The following is a 24,541-nucleotide window of genomic DNA, read 5'->3' on the forward strand; positions in this document are numbered from 1 at the left end:
ATTCAGGCTTAGGACTGAAAATGCAGTAATTATTTCTACATTGGCGTGTTTAAAAGCTGTGGAGCAATTTAGAGTCTCTTTGTCATATTACTTTATATGTTCAGTATATACAAAAGCTGCAGATCAGTTAAGTTTCCTTGTCCAAGTCTTTTATAGAAATATATGAAATATATAAAGCAATTGGATAGTTCCCATTGTCATAATTTAGGCAGTCTATCTATGGCCACAGTCGAATTAATCAGGGTAGAAATACTCAATAGCTCTAAGAAAATCTTCAAAAAGTTCTTGGTTTGTACTAAATATGCTATGCCATACGTACTAACACAGGAACGATTCTGTTCTAATTAGGCTCATTCTCTCAATTTGTAGTCGCATATTACGATTTACTCGACTCCAATATCCTTCTATATTCTGGGTATGTGTTGTCCTGTCATTAGGGTTTACAAAATATAAACTGTGGTTAACAGTATCGTGCTGACATCCTTAACGTGCCAACCTGCTACAAACTCTAAAGTAATCAGTTTTAATAGTAGTTCCTGGCAAGACATTGTCGGCAATTACATTTTCCAAAGTTGCAGCATCCCTTCTTTTAAGTAATAGCATAAAAGTGTGCTGCGTTTCCCTGTCAATACCTCAAATTACCCATCGAGTCTGTGTTATTCGACCTCTGTTATATTTCCGCTTTCCAAAAACACTCTCGTCTATTTCAACTGTGTCCTATGCCTCCAATTTTTTTGGCTAGTTTCTAACAATCACATTGAAAAAAGGTGTGTGAACTCATTCAGCAGTCTGGAGACAGAGCTTTTCTCAAATTGTCTCTCACTTACAATCACAGTGGCAGGGTAACGTAAAATCCACGGAAGAAGTACTTCTAAAAATGTGCTAATTTTGATCCGTGCTATTGCGAAGAAAGTACCTTGTCGAATAGAAGACTTTTTTCTGCAGGTTTTTGTTCCGCATCTATACATTGGCTCCCTAACTACAAGGTAAATAAAAAAGTTTCACCGTCAGGGTGACTAAATACGGATTTCCTTTTTTAATTAACTTTAAAAATTGAAGCAACGATAATGTTTCATAACTAAGGATCCCAGACGTGCCGGTTTATCCAGGACAATCCCGGATTTAATAATCTGCCCCCCCCCCAAAAAAATTGCTTGAAATTCCAATTGTCCTGATTTTCTTCCAAAACATAAGTTCGTGAGATTTTTTTAAAATCCCGTTTTAATTAATCATCAATATTCAATTAATAATAAAACTCTACTTTTTGTCACTCACTTTGGTGAGTGTTGATCTTTTATTCAATTACATCCAAATAATAAAGAAGTGCATAACTGTGAATATTCCGTAAATGTTCAAAAATGTTCCATTTTTCTAGTGTTTAAATTAGGGAGGTCTATTCAAAAGAATAAAACATACTTTAAACTGAGCAATTTGTCTTTAATAAATAAGATTTGAGAGTAAAGCTTTTATATATTTAAGTGAAAGCCCACATTTACTTCAGATCAATAGTATCAGTAATCCAAAAAGAAAAACAATAAAGGAAGTGGCAATTACTTAATATATGAAGAATAATCAATCGTCTATCTTGAGTACAAGAAAAGAAAAGATCAGAGGCCTCATTTCGTTTTGGTTTTCGCAAAATTTGTGGATTGCAACGCAGCGTACATAAGGCAACAATCAATTATAATCGCTGTGCCGATTACTAATACGGAAATTTTACATTGTGTTCATACAAACCACTACAGAATGAGACCCAGGACTTTGCTAGGACCTTATACAGGCTTGCTTTTTCCGTCACATTATGAACATTTATAGCAAATAAATTAACAATTATACTATTTGATTACTAGTCAATAAAGAAATACTGTATTCAATAAAGAAATACTATCCTATGGCTTCTCAAAAATGTCAGTTTTCATCGTGTCCCCCTGAGATCGAAACGTTTTAGTCTTACCGCCAGGACAAGATCAGATAACATCAGAGATGCTGCTCGGGAATGGGTGACGTTGCTGATTCGAGCTTGAAGAAACCCTTGCTAAAAGGTATGAAGAAAAAGAAGAACGATGTCTCTCTGAGATCCGATTTAACCAGAAGTTCTATACTCTTCTCACACAAGGTGCTATAGTGTATTAGTAATATACAAATCTACTGTGCGTGTAATTAGTGTACAATATTCAGATATTTCATCGATAGCTGCTTTTTGGATCAATTTAACATCAGGAATATAATCATTATATTCCTTTCTATAATGTAATTAACATAAATGTGTACACAGACTATAAATGTTGTTTGACAATCACAACGTTTTCTAGGATCATTTTAATTTCAGCCTATGGGTTAAATTCCAAAGTTGGGCGTCCGTTTCCAGCAATTTTTTTTTAAATTTACAGGAAAGATATGGATAATTTGATCGTTTGTGTGCTTGATAATATATATTAGTCTCGAAAAATCTGTTTATTTGTTATATATAAGCGGTTATAAACATGGGACTATACTGCGAGCGGAGGGAACTACTTGGCGCAAGGTAACCAATCAGTTGCATTGTAGGAAAGAAACAAGCATTTGTTATCAACATGGAGAATGTACAAGGGCAATAAACTAACAGTTGTAACATTTGTGAAGCAATACGTTGATAACGAGCAAAATCTTTTAAAAGTTTGTAAAGAGCACGGATTAATGAACCTAATAACAAATTACAGAAGTTGTGGAAAGGAGATAACAGCGAAAAAACGTGGCGAAAGAGGACGCCCAACTTCGGAATAAATGCCCAGTCGATAGTCTTTCTACCCCTTTTCATAATGTTATTAATATAAATGTATGCACAGTATAAATGTTATAATTAGCGTTAGAAATGTAGTAAAATATTTCCTTGATAATTGCTTTTCATAGGATTATTTGACTTTTAAACGTATAGTAATTCTAAGGGGTTCTATAATCTACTGGTTAGAGCCTGTTAGCGCGGTTCTGGGTTCGATTCCCTGCTGGGATACTCAAATTATTGGCGTCTGCCCATTGTCGTGAGGCAAACAGGGGAGTCACGTGTTTAAAAGACGTGACAGTTTATATAAATATAAATGTATATACAGTATAAATATCTTTTGACAATAGTAAGGTATTTTGTTGATAATTTATTTTCGTACAGAGGTTGTTCAGCCTACGTTTGGCCGATTTCGTTCCTTTCCCCTCCCGAGCACAATGGACTCACCCGACATGGCTCGTGGCATCCTGCAATGTTGTGCAGTGGCTTCCTGAGAACGGAGTTGTATTTCCGCGCGGACGACAATAACGCACAAAACAGAACCATTGTTTTGAGTGTTGTGTTAAATTTGTTTTCAAGTGTGTGGGTTTCCGTTCTGTGACCAAAATGCCATCCAAGCTAAGCCGGTTTTGGGAAGGCTGTGTTGCGCCTCTTTATGACGCCCGCTTTAGTGTTTCTGTCATTAGAAAACAGAGCAAGAAGAATGGTTGCAACATCAGTTTAAGTAGAATAAAAAATGTTATTAAAAAGTACAAGGGCAACGAAGCTCCACCATTTGGATCACCAATGAAGTTGCCGAGGAAGCGTAAATGCACCAAAGCCACCTCCACCACGAAGAGGAAACTTCGCAAAATGGCAATGCAAGAAAATCCGCCAAACAAAGGTGTATGGCTAACCGTCTTTACGTGTCTTTGGGGACTGTGAGCCGGGCCATACAACATCAACTCAAGCTGGAAAAAGTCATGAAAGCTCGCGGCCATTTTCTCGCGTATGCCCACAAAAAGAAACGAAAGTGTAACGCACGGAACCTGTACGAACGGCATCTGGCAAAACAAAGGTGGATGTACCTCGTAACGCTTGATGAAGTATGGATTTACCTTTCCGATTGCGGCAAACCGAGAGCCATCATGTACCGAGAGAAAGGCGCCAAGAACTTCAGAAGGTGGGTCCTTGTCTCTAAAGAATCCTTCCCAAAAGGGTTCATGGTCGTTACTGGCTACAGTTACCAAGGTAAACTGAAGATTCGTAGGATGGCGAAGAACTGCAGAATAAGTTCCCAGTATTTTTAGGAGCAGATCATGCGGCCGATCTACGAGCATGAGATTCCAACAATGTACGGAAATAACGCCAATCTGGTTCGCATTCACATGGACATACACACATTCGCATTCACATATCGCATTCTTCATCACATATCTCACAATCGTCCCTCGCATTCTACAGGCAGATGGAAGAGGCAAGTGGTTTACAGGTGATACCCTTCAATGAGGTACCTGTTAAATCTCTAGATGCAAGTCCTATGGACTATTGTGGATTTGAATTGCTGAAGTGGCATTGGGAAAACGACACGTGCCAACTGTGGAAGGACTTTGGAAAGCTGTGTAAAGGGAATGGGACAAGATTCCCCTCCCAGTTCTTTATAGAAGCCTATTACAGTGGAAATCACGCTGTCTGGTTATTGTTAGGAACCAAGGGAAACACATCGAGCTCTTACGTATCCATCGCCATGGATTCTTCTAAATTTTTAGGTAAGTCGAAATTGGCCAAATGTAGATTGAACAACCTCTGTATGCTATTTTTATAATGGTAGGATGTGTGTATTCTATTGCTAGGATTTATACAATTCTTTGTATAGTATTCTTATAATGTATAACGATATTTTATAAATAAGAGCGAAAGTTTAATTGCCATAAAAGCACATTTTTTTCAGAATATAGAAGTTCATAGTATTAGTCCCAGCACCCTTTGTGATCAATACCTAAGCTAAGACAATGCTTGAAATTTTATCTCGTTTCTTTGTCCAAAAATATGTTTTGTTTCATCTCTTTCACTATATCAAATGAAAGGAAATGATACATTCGTGTAAAAAATGCCGTTGATGCATTTTCACATTAGCACTAGTAATCTGAAATCATTTAGTGCATTGAATCATTTGAGAAATTGAATGGTGATAATATTAATTAGGGATGACGACAATGTTACAAAACTGAAATATTGTAAGTAAACAGAACAGTTGATTTGCCCGTATGTCTAATATCAAGCTTTACCACACTCAAGTTAGATTTATTCCACTCGACACTATGGTTTTGAACTCATGACTACCATAATTGTGTTACAAGGTTATTTTCTAAATACAACTGTTTATTACCCTAATTACTAAATTTAGCTCATAGCCCATATGGGTCTCGACCTGCCAGTTGGTGAACATTCACATCCTGGAAGATCGTGATCAGTACAATTACATCAAACTCCCCCTTCATCTTTCTTGACCAAAGAGCGCTACCATTTCTTTCATGATGCTGACAAAGGAAATTGAAACTATGAACTTACACCGGCAATCAAATCCTATTCTACGTACAACGGAGACACAATATAACGATTCAGTTAAAGAAAAGCTCTTAAATAGTCATTAGTCGGGATGGATTATTGATAACCTCTTAGGGGGCAAATATTTACGAGAAAATGTATCCACAGAAAAAGCTTAGTATAGTGGCTTTGTAATGACGTAAGTTCGGTACGTTAATTATGTTTTGATCACAATTGGAAATTTCAAACCGTAATATTTCGAAAACTAATCAACCTAGAAGGTTCGAATTTGGTGTTTTTCAATCTTTTTATGATAAGTTCATCTGACTTAAAAATCATTAAAATCCAAAAGATGTTAGGGGGAAAACGTGCTGTTTGTATTGATTTCATACGTTCATTAATATGTGCTTCTATTGCGAAAACCCTATCATCTCTTTTAGCATAATATTTTGAAGCATTATGGCCGAAACGTGTTTCTTTAGCAATTGATTCTATTCCTTGTACTTTATCTCTTCATTTGCTTTAAATGTATATATTTGGAAATTTTAGAATAGGAAGTCTCTCATGAAGCGATCATTGTTGAGGTAAGTAAACCTTATCTCCTATAAACTAATATTTTTGTTGATATCCAAATTCGTTAATAAAATATGTGTGAACTTGGGGATTTGTCGAAGGGACTGGCAAATCACCGAGCCCATATCTGCTAAATTGTCGGATAAATATTTTTATCTCGACACGTTATTAAATACTGTAATTGAGTGTACTTCCTTAAACCTCGAAAGTATCTGAGAATTTGTATTCTTAAATTTTGTATTGCGGTTAAAATTCATCCTCTAAATTGAATAGTAAAGTTAAAGTAATTTTGCGGGGGTCTGTTTCTCTTGTTAAATATTTATGTAGAACCGCTTAGTTAACGGGTCGTGTTAGGGTTTTATAAAGTTCTTATTCCTAAACTTTCAATTGTTTATTTTCTTGGCACATCAATTGTAATACAACCATAGTCATCTTTCCAGCACATAGAACAGCGTTTCTCAACAGCTGTGCCACGGCACACTGGTGTGCCGCAAATGGGCCGCTGGTGTGCCGCGAGGAAATAGAAACAAAATTATTAATTCTATAGCATCCAAATTGCAAGAAACAGGAAAAATATATATTTGTATTTCACATTACTATGATCATCTACGATGGAAGAAAATACTATAATTGTAATATATTATTGTGCATACATTACTGTGTAGCAGGTAGTTTTTCGAAAACAGAATTTTCTTGCCGCAGGCTCTTACACATTTCTACAGCTATTGCTACAAAGGCTGTGAAAGTTGTCATTCCCTTTTCTACATCCTACTTAAGTGAAGCAGGATTTTCTGCAATCAACACAATCAAGTGTAAGAACAGTCACAACTGTTAACTGTTTATCAACTATCCATCCACAATTGAAGAAGATTATGAAAGAATATTGTACTCAAGTCACATTAATTTTGCTTCGTGCACCAACCCGTTTTTCTTATTTTTGAAAAATTGTATTCTTCATATATTAGAAAATATTATTGAACAATTCTAACCTGTAATATTTAAAAATTGTAACATATATTAACCGTGTTAATAATTATTAAGTTTCATACTGTGTTACTTTTCTGTACATTTCTAATGTCGAAAAATGTACTTGTCATCATTATTATAACCATTATTGCTTCTTTATTGTTTCAAACTATTTCGTAACTTGAAATTATAAAATATCATTCAATCCTTTCGACAAAGTAAACATTGCATACAAATTACCTACATTTATACTTTTAAAGTAGAAGAGATATGTTTGTTCCTTCGTTATTTAATGATCTGCCTTCTTAGTGAATGGTTGGATCTAGTTTTCGAAAAAGAAAGTGTATTTTTAAAAACCTGAGTCCTATATTTCATTGCAATTATTTTATATTTTTAAAATAGAATGAAATAATAAGCATAATGATTTACCACAAGGAAAACCAGTCATCGAGCTTTCTTTTTTGTGAGAAGATCAGTAATCACAGAAAAAAAACATGGTATTTTATATTTACAAATGAGTGTGCCGCGAAAATTGAAATTACACCCGTAGTGTGCCGCGAGTTGAAAAAGGTTGGGAAACGCTGATATAGAACATGTCTCTAAATTAAACGTAAGACATATCACCCACACCAAATTAATTATATACGTGTTTCAGGTTAATATAATCTTGACGATATATACCCAAGATCATAACATTATATCTTATTAATTGTTTTTATGCTTTTGTGAAAGATACACCCTAAATGCTTATTTCTTATTCTTATAAAATAATCTTGTTTTGATTTTCTTATACAAAATCATCAAATAAAATAACAGAATATTGTCCAAATTCGTTTATAGGGACAACTCTGCCATTTCTAGTTGGAAATTTTACTATTTGTTTTCTTAAAGCTACGCTTATTAAATCGTTGTACTTCTTGAAAGTTTTGCTCGTTCATGCCTTTGGAATGTATATAGTAGTATTTATTAGCTAACCATCTTAGCTGTTGTTTTATTTGATTATTTTGTATAAGAAAATCAAAACAATGTTAGAAAATTGCAGTATATGTGACAGTTATAGGAAAGAACTTGACACACATAAGGCAGCGGCTAAAAAGGATTCTAATGAAGATATGGCTCCTGATCAAGAAGTGTACGAAAATAAACAAAATCAAGTGTTTTTCACCTGTGAGTCTTTACATTTATTGATACGTCCCTGCAAGAACTACGTGAGTCTCGTATTGACCGGAGAAAGATGAAGCTTAAAAATATTCCACCGAAAAGGAAAGAAATTCAACACGACGTTTAAACTCAAAGATTTTTACTTCAGCACAATTGGATGCTTGCTCAGATTCAGGAGATAATAAACTATTGACCACTTGAAAAGTAAACTTCAAGGTTTTTTCTAGGAAACAAAATATTATGATGATTACAATAATGACTTAAATTTGGAACATCAGGTGTATCTCTGAAGAATTCAATGTTTCAAACTATTTAGTTCGCCAGACCCGTCAACTTCTCAAGCAAAAAGGATCCCTATCCACACGTGATCAGAAATCGGAAAAATTCTTCCACCAGAAAACAACCAGGCCGTCAAGAAATTCTACCGAAGTGATGATTTTCTGGGATTATGCCAAGCATAAAAGACTGCATTTCAGTAAGAGACAGTAGTGGGAAGAAAGTTAAAAAATTTAAACGTTTTCTTTTGTTTAATTTGCGGGAAATATATCAGTTATTTAAAGAGCAGTTTCCTTATATAAACATAGAGTTTTCCAAATTTTTAGTACTTCGCCCAAAAAATGTGTTATCTGGAGCTAATGGCACACACACTGTTTGCGTTAGTACGGCCACCAAAATGTGAAGTTAATGATAGGTAATGCAAGGTTACAAACTCTTACCAAAGGTTCCATAACAATTTACGAGGGCTGTTTACACCTCACGACGTGTGAACCTGTGTGTGAGGACTGATCTATAGGAACGTGCTCTTCTTGCCCAGGAACTGACGTCACCAAATCTCTGCTGGAAGACGCTCCAGAGGAAAATGTTATCGTGTTTTTCTGCCGTTGTAAAAATTCTATAAACTTAAGCATTCATTTGCATTCATCCCAGCTTTACTACGACAGAGCACGATTACGTCCGCACTTATATCTTATTGAAACCGAAGCTGGGCACACAGATCAATAAAACATAAGTACCGTAAAATAGAAATATGTGTAAATGATTAACTTCACCACAAATATTAACGAATCACTCTACGATACGATATAAATCACAAAAACCTAACTAAACTGTGTAAAAAATGTAATGTACACAAAATGAAAGAACATTAAAAGATTACAAACAAACGAGTAACTTTTGTTTGACATTCTTTGGGTTCTTCAACCTTTCATTTTTTCTATTTGTTTTCCTTCAACGGAGAGGTGGCTATATGACCTGGTTAACTAATTAAGGTTTCACTTACCCACAGTCAATCTTCGATCGGTCAGCTATACCACTCGGATCCTGGAGTTCAATCCACTGGACAGCAAATCCACAAAAGGTTTTTGTACTGAGGCCGGAAAAAGTTAGGAAGTGCGTCAATTAAGCCCAAAAGGTTCGCCTTAATCTTCTTCTTGGCGATGCTCAATAATTATCCATACTGGCGTAATTCTTTTACTATTTTTGACGATCTGATGCTCACTTGTTTAACAAAACTAACAACTTCACTTTACTAGTGATAAGATGTTTCACTATAATCCACCGTTATGTGGTTATGATATCGTTTTTTACGCAAAATCCAAAAGAGTGAGGGGAGCCAACTATCGGTAATGCAAGCGCGCAACTCAAATAGCACACCCAATTTTGAGTTTAAGGGTGGCGAGCTCAAGAGGTCGCATACCTCACCCGTCGTTGAAACGATTGGACTTCCCCTTGCCGAAACATGCCATTGTTAGCTTTTCTTCAGGAGCAAAGTCATTGTCCAATCAGCGGTCATTTGCCACAGTGGGTAGGTGGTAATGCGAATGTCCCGAAAGTTAGGGAACAAAAAAGTCTTCAAGCATGTTACTATCACGTGAACAAAAGTCCTGCTTCTCAACCATATATGACCGCAAAAATCGAAGTGAAGCCTACCAACACAACTGCACGAAAAACCAAACTGATGAAGGAAGCTTTGAGATCGTTCCTTTCATACATGACGGTTGGTTAATAAAGCTTGAAATCCCCAATCTTTCCCAATGTCTTTTTACATACGGAAAAAATGAGCTTCGAGTCGGTGATAAAAACTTAATCAAAACTGTGACTTTCCGTCAATGCCTGTATGTTGATAGATGAACATTCTCTTTAGGAACTCTTCAGAAGCTATCATCAGAATTTATTGAGGAATCTTGTCAAAAATTAAAGATCTTCTTTATCATGACGTCATAGTAAAGGAAGAACGTTTATTTTTCATAATATTAAAGGGAAAAATCGGAAAGGAAATTCGTTGTTGTTTGTGAAATTATGACTTTGTTGTACAGGATGAGACACAATCATTTCACTGGAATACCAACCAAGCGACAGGCCACCCCTTCGTCATTTATCACTAAAAAAGGTAACAAGATGATCAGTATAACTTGGTTATAATATCTGACTGTCTTGAGCACAATACTGTGGCACTCTACTCTTTTCGGAAGAATATTGAGGAATTCTTTGGAAGCAAACATAGTACTATCCCTGAGAAAATTTTCTACTTTTCGGATGAGAACCGTAAGAACTTTCTAAACTTATGCTAACACCAACAAGATTTCGGAATATAGGCTGAGTAGCACTTTTTGCCACAGCCTATGGTAGAGTCCACGGCAAACTGCACTGCCGTGTAAAGGCCCGACATGCTAGTGGAATTCGCCCTGTAAAGGCACATGCGGTTTTATAGGGGGCATTGTGAAGAGACTGGCAAGGAAAGCAAGCCTCCAGCGCTCATTCTCAGATCAGATCTTGGAACAATTACAACTTTATCATTGAGCAAAAAAGAGTATCTCAGGGATTGAGTTCATATTTATTACACACTCAGAATATGCTGCGACTGGTTAATTTTTTCCCACGGAATTCCATGGACACGAAGACTCCATGTATTTTTCCTCGTGATAGAAAGTCTGTAGTGACTAAGCTCTTCTCCTTTTCTTCAACATCCAGCGTACACTAGCTACTAACATCCAGGCCTCTTCCATTAAGTAAAATTCATGGATATGTGACTACAGTTTACGAAGGAAATTGTTCCCTCGAACATGTCGTCACTATTAATCAAGAAGATGGCCAGGTGTAGGTGATATTTTTGCACCCTGCTGGACCATCACCCTCATTTATTTATCCAAATAAGGTGGACGTAATATGGGTTCAATCACGAGACATTCTATGCAAAGTGAGCCGGGTTACACTTACTGGTCATGTTTACCGTATTCCTGAACATGACGTAAAAAGAACTACCAGAGCTTTCCAGAAATACATCTCTTCAAAAGACTTTAGATAGAGGTCTGCTTATAGATGCACTGCAGTTTTGAATAGTTTCAATGATTGGCAATTGTTACAACGCAAGAAAAGTTCAGTGAATACTTTGCAAATCATGTAAGACATTTTTCTTTATTCACACAATTTCCTTTGAAGTTCCTATCTCTTGATCCCATAACGATTCCAAAATTATATTCTCTTCTACTAACTAGCGAAATTAAAATTTTCCTATTTTTCGGTCAAAATTTTCTAAATTTTCGAAATTTAAGTTTATAAATCCGAACGTATACGTAAGAACGCAAGTCAACTTACGCCACTCGAACATCAGATCTTACTGAATAGAAGCAAGTACAGATCTCTTCAGGTGGGTATTTAGGGGTAGCTCGAAAAATTCGAATTTAGGTTCTAAACTTCGATTTCTTTTCATTTCTGTTTACCATAATATATTTTTTATTTACAAGCTTTGTTTCTTATATATCTACATGATTTCTCTAGTATATATTAGTGCTGTATCAAAGTTTATTTAAGTTTTGTTTCGCCTGTCTAGTAGCAGTGTTTCTAGCCACAGAAAATTTTAATTCCCTATTTTAGGGGAAAATTTGGAAAAATTCCTTTTTCCCTTTTTGACTATATTTCTGGCTACATCGAGATAAACGTATCAACATCTGAGAGCATCGTTTTGACCTATACAACACATCTTAAAAAGTCTCAATAGGATATTTAGGGGAAGTATAGTTGAGGTTACAGCAGACATTGTTCTATATGTGGAAAGATCATACTGATGTTTTTAGATGGAATAAAATACTTATATTTACATGGTAAGCAATTTGATATAGTCATGATACTTCTAGGATGTTTTAGTGGTGTACCAAAGTTTATCTGAATATAGTTTGAGCTTGTCTAGTAATTGTGTTTCCAGCCACAGAAAATTGTAATTCCTGATTTTAGGTGAAAAGTTCGTAAAATATCCCACTTTCCCTCTGATTCCCCTTATTAGAACAAACGTACCAGTATCTAAAATCGTCTTGTTTGGCCAACACAATGAATTAAAAAAATTCAATAGAACAATTGAAAAGCTGTGTAGCACCTGCATAACTGTTGATTTTTGCTTCTGAGGTGGAAAAAGTGTAAACTTTTCGTGTATACGATGAGAGAGAATTTTTCTCTTGTCTTTATATGGAAGCCAACGACTTTCAGTCTTCACTGAGCATTGTTTACACACCAATAATTTCATGTGACTTGTACCAATATGGCAATAGTGGTGCAGCTCCAAAAATCTTGAAATTTCATCCCTACTTTTCTCTTTGTAATTTTTCATCCGCCTGCAACACTGCAATCAAACTTACACCATAACATTGCAATACCCTTCTTCTAAAAGGCAAGGTCTTAGTCATATCAATCGAGTAAATAGTCTCTGAGTTATAATTCATTAACTGAAGGTCAACGAAAACGCCAAAGAATTACCCTGTATCGAAAGGGTTAATAAACTCCCATTTACGATGCATATTCCAGGATTTCGATTCTGCGGTCAACTATAAGCCCCTATCATGTTTTGAAACATGACAAAACACATCTTGTGGCGGGTAGATTCTTATAGCCAAACCTAAACCTCTATTAAGAAACATTTAGAGAGTATTCGTGTAATCACCAAACCCAATGGTAAAAGAGTTAGCATTGACTAATATACAAGCGAACCCCTACGTCAGCAAAAATGAAACAGTAGATTTAAAAAACACTTAAAAATATCAAAAGAATTATATACAAATTTGCGAACAATGTTGATAAAATTTATATCTGAAGTACAACTTCTCGATTATGTAAAAAAAAATGGGTAGTTACAGAAGACACGCAAGAAAGAATAATGCAAAACTAATAAGAAATATTGAAGTAAATAAGTTTTATTTTAAACCTATTAAAATAATTAGAATGTCATCTACGAAAGAGTTAAGAGTTAGATAACAAGCAGAAATTCAGAGGTGTAATAATGATGTTTTAAATGTTCTTAGAGCATATTCTTATAATTGAGGGGAAACAAGAGATCAAAACAAGGGGCTTTAACAAGAGCTTCTTATAATCAACATACAGAAGGTCCTGAATAGTATAAGAAAGAAAAAGAAATATACTTAGAATGAGAGAAAGAAAAAGTAAAAAAGAAGAAAAGCAATTTAAAACTGTATGGAAAGAATTATGTAATGTAGAATTTTATGATCAGTCTAATATGGAGACGAGTTTGAAAAAACTACTCTTACGATACATTTTCTTGTAGAATTGAGAAACAGGCTTCTAAACGCTGTTGTAGGATACCTATGCTTACAGTGAAGTGTGGCCGATGAGAGGGATAGAAAGAGAAAATGATAATTAACTACAAAATGAATTATTTGGGACATAGCAAGCTTTGCTGGTCTAATGGTATCTTCGTCTTCCTAAATAGGATTTCTTGAATCACAGAGCCTAGGAAGCATTACGTGTGTAAACCGAAAAGAAAATTAACTTGCGGTACCATTGTAGTAGAAGAAAGCAAGAAAAATAAAGAAAATGGAAAATAAGTGTATATTTAAACGATTTTTTGCGTCATCTTGGAACATTTAGGAAAAGCTAGCAAAGACACTGTCTCTGCAGGGATACTTGCAATATATGAGACAATCGAATTCCTCCTCTCTCCTTCCTAGCTTCATCGAGGCAATGCCTGGAACGAGTGAGAGTATAGTCGCTCACATTAATATTCGGTTTTTACTAGGAATTGCCAAAAAGAAATTGGATTTGGATAATAAATGGTCAAGTAAACACAATTTGTAAGGCAAAAGATTTTGGATACATATTGAACTCTGACAGAAAAAAATTTGACACAAAATGTTAATCAATGCTTGGTAACAGGATGTGAAACAGATAATGGATCAAAACTACCTCCCATCAATATTTAGTTTCGATACTGTCAACGGTGTTTACTTGTTTCTGTACTATGTAGAGGGTATTGTATGGTGACAAGACATGTACTGCAGATGACAGCAGAAGAGAGGTCATGGTAGAGATGCATAAGCAGTACTGAACGTTGTGAATCAAACCGGTTACATGGACTGTTGCTAATATGGGTAGAAAAGGTAAAAACACAAGTCGCGAGCAGCGGAAATTGGTGCTCTATCATCATGTGAAAGGGCCTAAACACGCTAAAATAGCTGAAATATTATACATCCTCAAAAGTAAGGTTGGAGACATTCTCAGAATGTATAAAAATGAAAATAGAATAGAATCCATACCACAAATTGGACAGCCCAGGACATTGTCCCATAGTGACGAATATGGTATTCTTCGGAAAATTATGAACAACCACAGGCTAAGTGCAGTGAGTATTGAGCATTCCCAACCTCCGAGTTAGTCAAGAACATTGTTGCAGAAACAGTCCGCACAGTGTTGAAATATTCCGTGTTTCATGGTAGGGTACCAAGTAAGAAACCGTTAATAAGTAAAGTCAATAGAGGAAAAGATTTAATTTCGCACCAGAACATGTCGGTAAGTCGGCAGACTGGTGGGAAAACGTCTAAACCAATCACCTCAAATTTACTTTTGTCCACGAATAAGACTTACCCACTTACTCACATGTTTTCGTACAAAATTAAATCTTTCCTTCTATTGCCTTTACTTACGTACGGTCTTTTACTTGGTATCCTACTATGAAACACGGAACATTTTAACACTCTGCGGACTGTTTCTGCGATAACGTTCTTGCCTAACTCGGAGTTTGGGAATGCCGCAATACTCACTGCACTTAGCCTGAGGTTGTTCTTAATTTTGCGAAGAATAGCATGTTCGTCACTATGGGACAATGTCCTGGGCTGTTCAATCTGTGGTATGGATTCTATTTTATTTTCATTTTTATACATTCTGACAATGTCTCCAACTTACTCTTGAGGATGTGTAATATTTCAGCTATTTTAGCGTATTTACGACCTATCGCATGATGATAGAGCACGAATTTGAACTGCTCGAGAGTTGTGTTTTTACCTTTTCTACCCATATTAGGAACAGCCCATGTAACCTGTTTGATTCACAACGTTCAGTACTGCTTATGTATCTCTGCCATGACCCCTCTTCTCTTGTCATCTGCAGCACATGTCTTGTCATCATACCATTCTCTCTACATAGTACAGAAACGAGTAAACACTGTTGGCGTTATCAAAACTGAATATTAATGGGAGGTAGTTTTGATCCATTATCTGTTTCACATCCTGTTACCAAGCATTGATTAGCATTTTGTGTCCCTTTTTTTCTGTCAGAGTTCAATATTTATCTATGTATCTTTTGCCTTACAAATTGTGTTTACTTGATCATTTATTATCCATATCTAATTTGCTTTTGACAACTCCTAGTAAAAAAGTATATTAATATGAGCGATTGCATTTAAGCGACAATTTGGCCTTGAATTATGGTTGATTCTGCCTCGAACCTCGGCTGCTACAACATACGAGACAGGCATGTAGCCAACACAAGAGCCAAGTAACGAACTTGGAGTTTAACTTTTGTTACTTAATTCCATAGCAAGTATGATCTAAAATGTAACACTTAGGTAATAGTTATATCATTGGCTTGAAGAATACTGCGAGACAACATCTGCTCAACAGGTTAATCCAGTCTGGTCTTCATCTTAATTTCTGTTTTTCTTCTCTTCCTTAAAACATGTAGAGGAGTCCCTTCAGGAAACTTAAAAATTCAGATTGCGACTTGGAAACTATTACTCTAGCAGACGATAACACATACATTATTAGAGTTGAAGTGCGAATAGATTCTTTAACCTCAGGGTACTTAATATGATTTTGTAACCAACACGGTGCATTGTATGACTTATCTATCTTTGTAAGAGCTCTTCTAAGCTCTTGTAGTACACTTATTTTATGAAGTGACTTTTTCACTTCAACTACTTATATTCCAGATGCTGAAGCTGTTAACATAGTGTGTCAAAGTTGAGTACATGCTGGTATCGCACTTTGGCAAGCTTAGTTTTGAAGCTTGTCCCTCCGAGATTTCTATTCGTTGGGACGTTAGTTGTTTTATTTTCACACCAGCAAGCTAATAAGAATATATATCATTTGAATCAATATGCAGGTCTTTATTCAACAACGTGTCAGCTAAGAGAGAGAGATAGCACTAAAGAAATATTAGCCGCATAGGGAAGATTTCTTGACACGAAACTTTTTCTAAGCAACTTTATACGAGTCTCTATTGACGACTTCATACCGAGTGGTAAAATCACATGCTCTGAAGATTTACAGAAAACTTCAGAATACACACAGAATACACACACATAAACGCATAATGTCATACATATACAAGTACATACCACAGACACAACATTAACTACAACGATCCATTAAGATCCAGTCCAATCTTTAGGGAAATTTAAAGGATTTACTGCCGGGCACAAGCTACAAGAAAGATTAGAAAAAGGAGATAAAGGTATAAATCCATTAGACGAAGCTTGCAAAGAACATGATATATATTGCAGAGACAACAAGTATACAAGATCGAGACAATCTGCCTGGTAAAGAATTAGAAAATGAGGCATGAGAAGGAATTTTTGCTAAAGATTCGTCATTAAGTATTGAGAAATTATTATCTTTAGGAAAGAAATTGGCTATGAAAAATAAAATAAATTTAAGTGTGGTTTGAAATCAGAACGGGGTTTCTAAAGATTTAAGATGAACAATTCATCGGGTCCAACTAGTAAGAATTTTAAAGATTTTCGTTATAATAAATATAGGACTTGATTAATTATAGCAGCTACGTTTCCCTTCCTTCAAAATTAGTTAACTATATTAAAAATTAATTATATTTGAATAAGAAAACGACGTAATAATAAAGATAAGAAAATTAAAGAATGCAAAGAAATGAATTTGGCACACAAACGCAAAAAAAAATTAAGAGCGCACCAATATAATATATTCGTGGTTTTATTCCTTCGATACAACTGTTCTCGAATCATTGGGAGTTATAGGTTCATTAGCAGCAGCAGCAAGTTTTGCAAATACTGTGATTGATGCAGAAAGAATATACAAGAATCAGAAGAACAAAAATAACAAAATTTAGCAATAGAAAGAAAACATGCTGAAAAGTTAGAGGTAAAAAGTCAAACTACTGAAACTACTAACCAACTTTGATATAGGGAGCTTGGTAAAATATTAAAGATAGAAGAGGAAGTTATTTTAGAGGAGAGGAATTTATCTAAAATCCTAAATGCAGAAAGTGTGGAGTTCTAAATTTAGATAAATTTCAAACATTGGAATTCACTGGATATGCAGTTGAGTTGATAAAAATATTGAATATTGTTAGGTTCTTATGAAGGTGTTCTGTCTAAACCATTACTAAAATATCCTGAACTGTATCTTTTAATGACAATCGTATACAATGCAGTGTATATGAAACTATCCCAGCGTTCGGCGAAGCAGTCGGACGTGAGTTTCTATAGCTCCGTAGTGCACTCAAGCGTGAAATGGGTATCTCAATAACTCTCTGGATATACAAATAGGTTTGTTCGCAAGTGTGGCAATAGAAAGGACAAAAATAAAAGTGCTACACATAACCACAAATTTCAACGTGCTGTATGCCTATGGTTTATTAATTACGACACTGCTAATCATTTCTGGGGTGGAACAAAATCCGGAACCAACTAATTCTCAAAAGAATGATGTAGCAGGAATCAAAGAAATGATTAACTATCTACGAAGCTCTAATGAACGCTTAGTGTCTGAATTGCGACAGTTACGGGAAACCATGACGAGGTTACTGAATTGTGTATCTGTAGTGAAAAATGAACTCGTACAAATGAAAAGGAACTAAATAATCTTCGAGAACACAATAATTTCTACAGAACAAAATGGATGAACTAGAGAATCGTAGTCGAAGGCAGAATTTAGTGTTCTATTTGAAAAAGAAGAAAGTGAAAATTGAAACAACACTGAAAATAAAGTGCGTAATTTATTACATGATCGTTTCCAGCTAGACTTATCGGATGAGGCCATTCACAGATGTCATAGAGCAGGCTGAAAACTTCCAGGCAAGTTGTCCAATCATATGCAAGTTCTTACCACAAAGAGGATTACCACAAAGGCAAGTATTACAAAGGGGATTAAAATACAGGAACCTGATCGCAATAGAGGAAAACTAAAGACCTTTTTAGAAAACTGAAATATACCGTAGGTGTTTTTAAAAAGTTATGCAAAGAAAAGGGGATGGAAGTTTATTTCCTAATAAGACAATCTGTAATGACTCACTGTAATAAGCAACACGAACGAAACACACCGTTAATGGAAAGTTTAAATATCTTACAACAGGAACCTGTATTCGGTAATAGTAGTAGGGGCCGACGTATATCTAGTCGAGTCAGCAAAAATTTCTCGATTCTGATTGGCTGAGAGAGGTCACGTGACGTTAGGCCCCGCCCACGCGGGAAATTCAAATTTTTTAGGTCACGTGGTATGACGTCATGAGTCACCCCGCGTGGAAATCCCTCACTAATTTGTTCCCTTTTACGGGTAAGATGAGTGTTTATGATTGGTTGATAGCTGTCACGTGATTTTACACCCTACGATATTTGAAATTCGTTCCCTTTTACGGGTAAGATGAGTGTTTATGATTGGCTGACAGAGGTCACGTGATCTTAGGCCCTGGGATTTTTAAAATTCGTTCCCTTTTATGGGTAAGATGAGTGGTTTGGTACCTTGAATTTGATTGGTTGATAGCGGTCACATGATCTTAGACCCTGGGTTTTGAAATTTGGGTATCCTCTTTGATGAGTGCTTTGGTACCTCGATTCTGATTGGCCGACAGAGGTTACATGATCTTAGACCCGCCACACGGTGAACAGGTCACATGGTATGACGTCATGTTTTACCCTTGCGGGGAAATCCATCACTAATTCGTTTCCTTTTACGTGTAAGATAAGTGCTTTGGTACCTTGATTCTGATTGGATGATAGAGATCACGTGATTTTAGGTCCAAGGATTTTTGAAATTAGGGTGTCCTTTCTGATGTATACTTTGGTACCTCGATTCTGATTGGTCGACAGAGGTCACATGATCTTAGACCCGCCACACGGTGAACAGAATACGTGGGAAAACCCCTCACTTATTTGTTTTATTTTATGTGTAAGATGCGTGTTTTGGTACCGCGATGTTGATTGGTGGATAGAAGTCACATGATCTTAGCCCCCACCCCCAATGCTAGACATTCAGAGTGCTATGACGGCGATCCATCCTAGACCGGGATCTTAGAATTTAGTTCCCTTTTTATGGTTATGCGTAAAGTTCCCATGAAGGGTTCAACCTCCTCCTTAAATAACCCTTTTTTTTGGTATCATGATATTGTACTGAAGTTTACATTAAATATTATCGTTCTCTTTGACAGATAAGATGATTCTTACCTTGATGGAGATCCTGTCCTTGAATTAGTAGCCTATGTCTCTGGAAGTAACAATGGTGAAAGAGAGGTGTCGCTTGTAGATTTCTTATAACACATTGTTGTGAGTTTAAGCGATTTTTTAAACGCTCAGTAAGCGCTTCATTAATGGAAACAGTGTTGCCAGATTTGTCTTACCTAAACTGCTCCGATTCTTTTCGAAACGGTTCCGCAGAGTACAAGAAATTTTAAACTAAAAAATTTTTCGAACTAAAAAAATTTCAAAACTAAAAAAAATTTTAAACAAAAATTTTCAAACAAAAAATTTTCGAACTAAAAAATTTTGAAACAAAAATTTCAAAAAAATTCGAACTAAAAAATTTAAACTAAAAACTTTCGAACTAAATTTTCAAATCAAAAAATTTTCGAACAAAAAATTTTCGAACCCCCAAAAAAAAATTCGAACTAAAAAAATTAAAAATTTTTCGAAAAAATATTTTAAACTGAAAACTTTCGAACTAAATTTTAAAATCAAAATTTTTCGAACTAAAAATTTTAAAAAAATTTCGAACCAATTTTAAAAACAAGTTTCGTACTAAAGATGTAAACCACATTTGAAAATTTTCAAATTAAAAATTTTTCGAACTAAATTAAAAATCAAATTTTGGACACTAAAAAAATTCTTTAATTATTTTTTCGAACAAAATCGTGTAAACCAAATCTTGAATATATTTTTCACCTTAAATTTTCAAGATTACCATGATTTGAAAACAAGTGTTCAGGGTTTCAAGAAATAATAAAACATATTTTTTTTTCAACTTGTTGTATTTAACGAAAGGTATGTGGTCTTCCTATACATGTTTATTAACATAATAAATACAGGATCTAGTTTAATGAATATGTTGGACGCGTCATCATCTTCGAATCTTGTAGCCGTATCCTGTAAAGAAAAAAGAAGAAACGACGGATTAATTTAAGAATTTCTTTTTTTTCTGAAACAATAAAAATGAGTCAATATTGATAAGAGAGAAATAAAACTTACTCGTAAATGATGGATCTGTTTAGGTTCATCTTCCTCCTCGGGTACAGGATCACTGCATTTTTTTTCACCGATGGATGTTTATGAACTCTTCTGGGTACTGCATTTTTCTTGGTGTTGCTCCTTTATGGTCAAGGTTCCTCCTTCGGTACGAGATGACTACATTTCTTCCACTGATGGTGGTGTTGATGGTTTATGAACTCTTGTGGGTACTTCATTTTCTTCTTGGTGTTGCTGCTTTGTGGTTAAGGAGTGGAAAAAAAGGAAAAGGAAAAAAAGAAATGGCGGCCTTATTGGGTATTTACAGTTTTTTCTTCTTCATCTTCTTTTTCCAGTTCCATCTTCTGTTTTTTAACGTACCCGTACGGAACCGTATCATAAGAATTGAATTCTTTAAATCGACGTTTTGTGTACTGGATACTGTACATTTTTTCTTCTTTGCGTGTGACGATGGTATGGTCTTTGGTCCTGCATATCTTATGGGGGATAGTGATGGTGACTTGTCCACGGCATTGATTTGTAATCATTTCTTTTAGCGTATTGAAATTTAATTGTTGTCCTGCATTGTAATTTAATGTAAATCCTCTAATTTTGCATATGTAACTGGTGACGTTGGTATCCGGATTGTATATTTCTAGGCTGTAATTTTTTGGTCCTCCACTGACAAATGTCTTGATGTATGCTCGTGGTCCATAAGACTCCATCTCGTCCGATAAGCATCCCAAGTACGTTGAAGGTTCAATGGTTGGCTCCCCGGGCTTCTCCGTAAATATTACAGAATCCGTGTCGAAATATAAAACACGTTCCTGCAACATTTCCAGGTACTTGTACAGTTCCAGACGTGCCTGACATGTTGTAAATGCACCTAACACGACATTGGTGTTTCGGTTTTGAACAGGCACATGTTCATTGTACTCCCAGAACGCATACAACATCGTATCATTGATGGGTACAATTTGATGGAGTTTAATGTCGGGGGAAGTGAGTTTTTCATAAAATTCTTCCGGCCGATCAATAATTGTGGTCTGGCTAAAGTTTGATCTTTGCGAAAGTTTTCCCCAAAGAGCATTAAGACAAAGCTTAGATAAACTTCTTCGTGTAGGATTATTTTCAATTTTGGACGGATCCAATGCAATACCTTCACGCTCCAGGACGGTTTGTATGAATTTTGATTTGTCTTCTTCGCTGACACAGGAACTAGGCCAGCCAGACGCTTCCATTTTTGATTTTAAAAATGTATTGATATATTCCGTGAACAAGCCACCTGTTTTCGTGATGGGATCATATTGTTCAATGTCATAATCCCAAATTTCAAAAATTTCCACTGGTTGATATCCCAATTCTATTGCTTTCTGGATTTCATATGATACCCATGTTCCAGTGAGGCATCGCTCCTGATCGTTGTGCGTACACGTTGCTGTAGGGTCTGGGTTCATTTCTTCGGCACACGCAGCACACAGTGGAAAGAGTAGTTTCTTGTTACATCGGTAAGGCAGGAGACCATGATAAAGATGGCGACTTGGTAATATCGACATTTTGATTAGACCATTGACTTTATTTATTGGTGGTATATTTTCATCACCCTGTAGATAAATTCGTGGATGGCCTACAGGGTATTTAGCACACTTATTTACATAAGGATAAAGCGAGACAATATCGAAATATTTTATTACTTCCCCCGCTTTTTCATCGACTTGGTGGTACAATTTCACGCAATTGGTCCTTCCTCCAAAAAAACTATCTCTTGGATTTAATGGTCTGCGGTTCATGTACGGGTGATTCTTCAGATACGTCGCCATTGCAGGATTTTGTTTTAAGAACTGATTAAATTCGCACTCCCACATTTCATGTACAATGTACCCCAATTCACGCAGTCTTGCATTTTTGCGTTGCGTTCGTTCATAACGGAATTCCATGGTGTCTTCTGGATTGCCATAGATGGGCTGATTACGGCCTGTAGTAAAACATACTTTACACCCGTGGTAAAAGCAACCGGCATGCTCGTAGACGTGCTCCTCTAACGTCTCAGGATCTTGGTAGTAACCATCAACATGGAATCCCGCAATAAACACTTCTTTTTGTCGGGCCGCATGTAAGATTTGTTTTCCTTCGCTTTTTTCAATGTAGGCCAGCCATTGCATTGCAGCGATCGATTGGGTAGTTCTCCATCGATAGCCATGTGCCGGTAGAATTCCAATGGTATTGGGTTTAAGGAAATTCCGGCGGAATACTAAATTGGAAGCACTGGCAATCGTGATCGTCTCCAAGAAGGGATTCACTTTGGTTTCTGTTTCAAATGACGTCATAAACGAAACGCATGCTTGTCGCAGTACATTGACATCTTGAATACAATACTTGAGAATTTCTTTCTGGAAATCAAACGTGTCATTACGATGATCGTTGTACCACTGCATGAACTTGTTCCTGTCTTCGACGGCCATTTCATCTGCACCATAATACTTCGTTTCTGGAAGTGGTCCAATATACGATTGATTCTCCTTGGTGTTGAAGAAATGCGGGAAGTAGCCTTTGGTTGCGGGTAAATTGAACGCTTTTGACAATTTACTTAATGCCATAGGTAGGAAGTTCAACGAGTCAATGAACGTCAGATTATTCAAGGTTAAACTCAGTATCTTGGTCCCATTTAATATGACGTCAGGTCTCCATTGGCATTGTTCGACCATGGTCTTTAGGATAAAATGTCCATCGTATCCCTTAGCATTGTGCGCGACACAGAAAATCCTATTTATATTGGGACGCCGTTCCCGCAAGTACTGGAGAAAATTATAAACTGGATCCTCTCCTTGGAAAATATGCTGGCGCTGACCACACGTACTGCAAGACTGCTGGATATTATTGTTTTCAACACATGCATAACATACTTGTTCTGCAACCAATAAATTTGGAATGTGTACATACGTATTATCGCCAATATTCGTGTCCTGCATAGATTCTATATCGTAGAATATCAACAAGGCTTTCTTTGCGTGCATGAGTGAAGGAACACCAGGTTTCAAGCATTGGCGATCAGGAAGCATAAAACATTGATGGGATCCTGGAACAATCTTCTTACAAACATTGCAAAAGATCTCATTACAATCGTGAATGCGTTCTCCACTTCGTACAAAGGAATATACTCTGTAACATCTAGTACATTGCTGCACCATTTTGCATACAGGTTCCCCTTGATGATATACAATATTACGATGATTGTTAAAACATTCTTCGCCGTAAAATTGACGATTGCAGTCGTTGCACAGCACTAGCGTTTGATTCTTGTCGCATAGAGGTCTCTGTAAACATTTGGAGCATGTTACAGGACAATTTTTCACATGTCTGTTACGATGATCATACTTTTTATGGCACGCTTCACAGTAGAAATTGGTTGCAAAACAAGCAGTTAAAGATTGGATGATATCAAAATGTCCAGCCAAACAAATCAAATTTATGGGAGTGCGATTTTCGTCGTTGGGCCCCTCGTACATGATGTCATGACCTGTGAAACTGGTATACACAGTAATTTTATATTCTTTGAGGTATGCCTGGAATTGTCGAATTTCATTTACACTGGCACCATGATCCAAATTCACTCCTGCATTTGAACATAACGCATCCACTTCTTGGTCCACAATACATTTTGTTTGATATTGATACTGCTTATGTCGTTTCATATCTACATTCTTGTATTTTTTCAGGCCAATAGCAATAACAAGGGCGTACGCCAGGCACCTTGAATCTTGATTTTTTACACGTACAATCCCTCGCTTGCTACGTAACAATTCTTCATTTTGAAGTACTCCTTGCCGCAAGCCGCCATAGCCACGTGGAATATCGACACGATGAAAATGCAC

At 36.1% G+C, this 24,541-nt stretch overlaps 1 protein-coding gene across 1 annotated transcript; it reads right to left on the minus strand.

Moving 5' to 3' along the window:
- Positions 1–20,496: 20,496 nt before the first annotated feature.
- LOC145660804 (uncharacterized) lies at positions 20,497–22,831 on the minus strand. The gene is made up of 2 exons (XM_081726218.1): positions 20,694–22,831; positions 20,497–20,591 (listed from the first exon to the last, which is right to left on the minus strand). The coding sequence occupies exon 1, from the start codon at positions 22,829–22,831 to the stop codon at positions 20,981–20,983; it is 1,851 nt and encodes a 616-aa protein (XP_081582344.1). The 3' UTR covers positions 20,497–20,591; positions 20,694–20,980.
- Positions 22,832–24,541: the final 1,710 nt, after the last annotated feature.

Source organism: Thermobia domestica, chromosome 9 (genome assembly GCF_964235325.1).
Source record: "Thermobia domestica chromosome 9, izTheDome1.hap1.1, whole genome shotgun sequence".
NCBI lineage: Eukaryota > Metazoa > Arthropoda > Insecta > Zygentoma > Lepismatidae > Thermobia > Thermobia domestica.

Coding starts and splice junctions, on each gene's coding strand:
- LOC145660804 (XM_081726218.1), bottom strand. CDS start 22,831: ATGCAATGGCTGGCCTACATTGAAAAAAGCGAAGGAAAACAAATCTTA.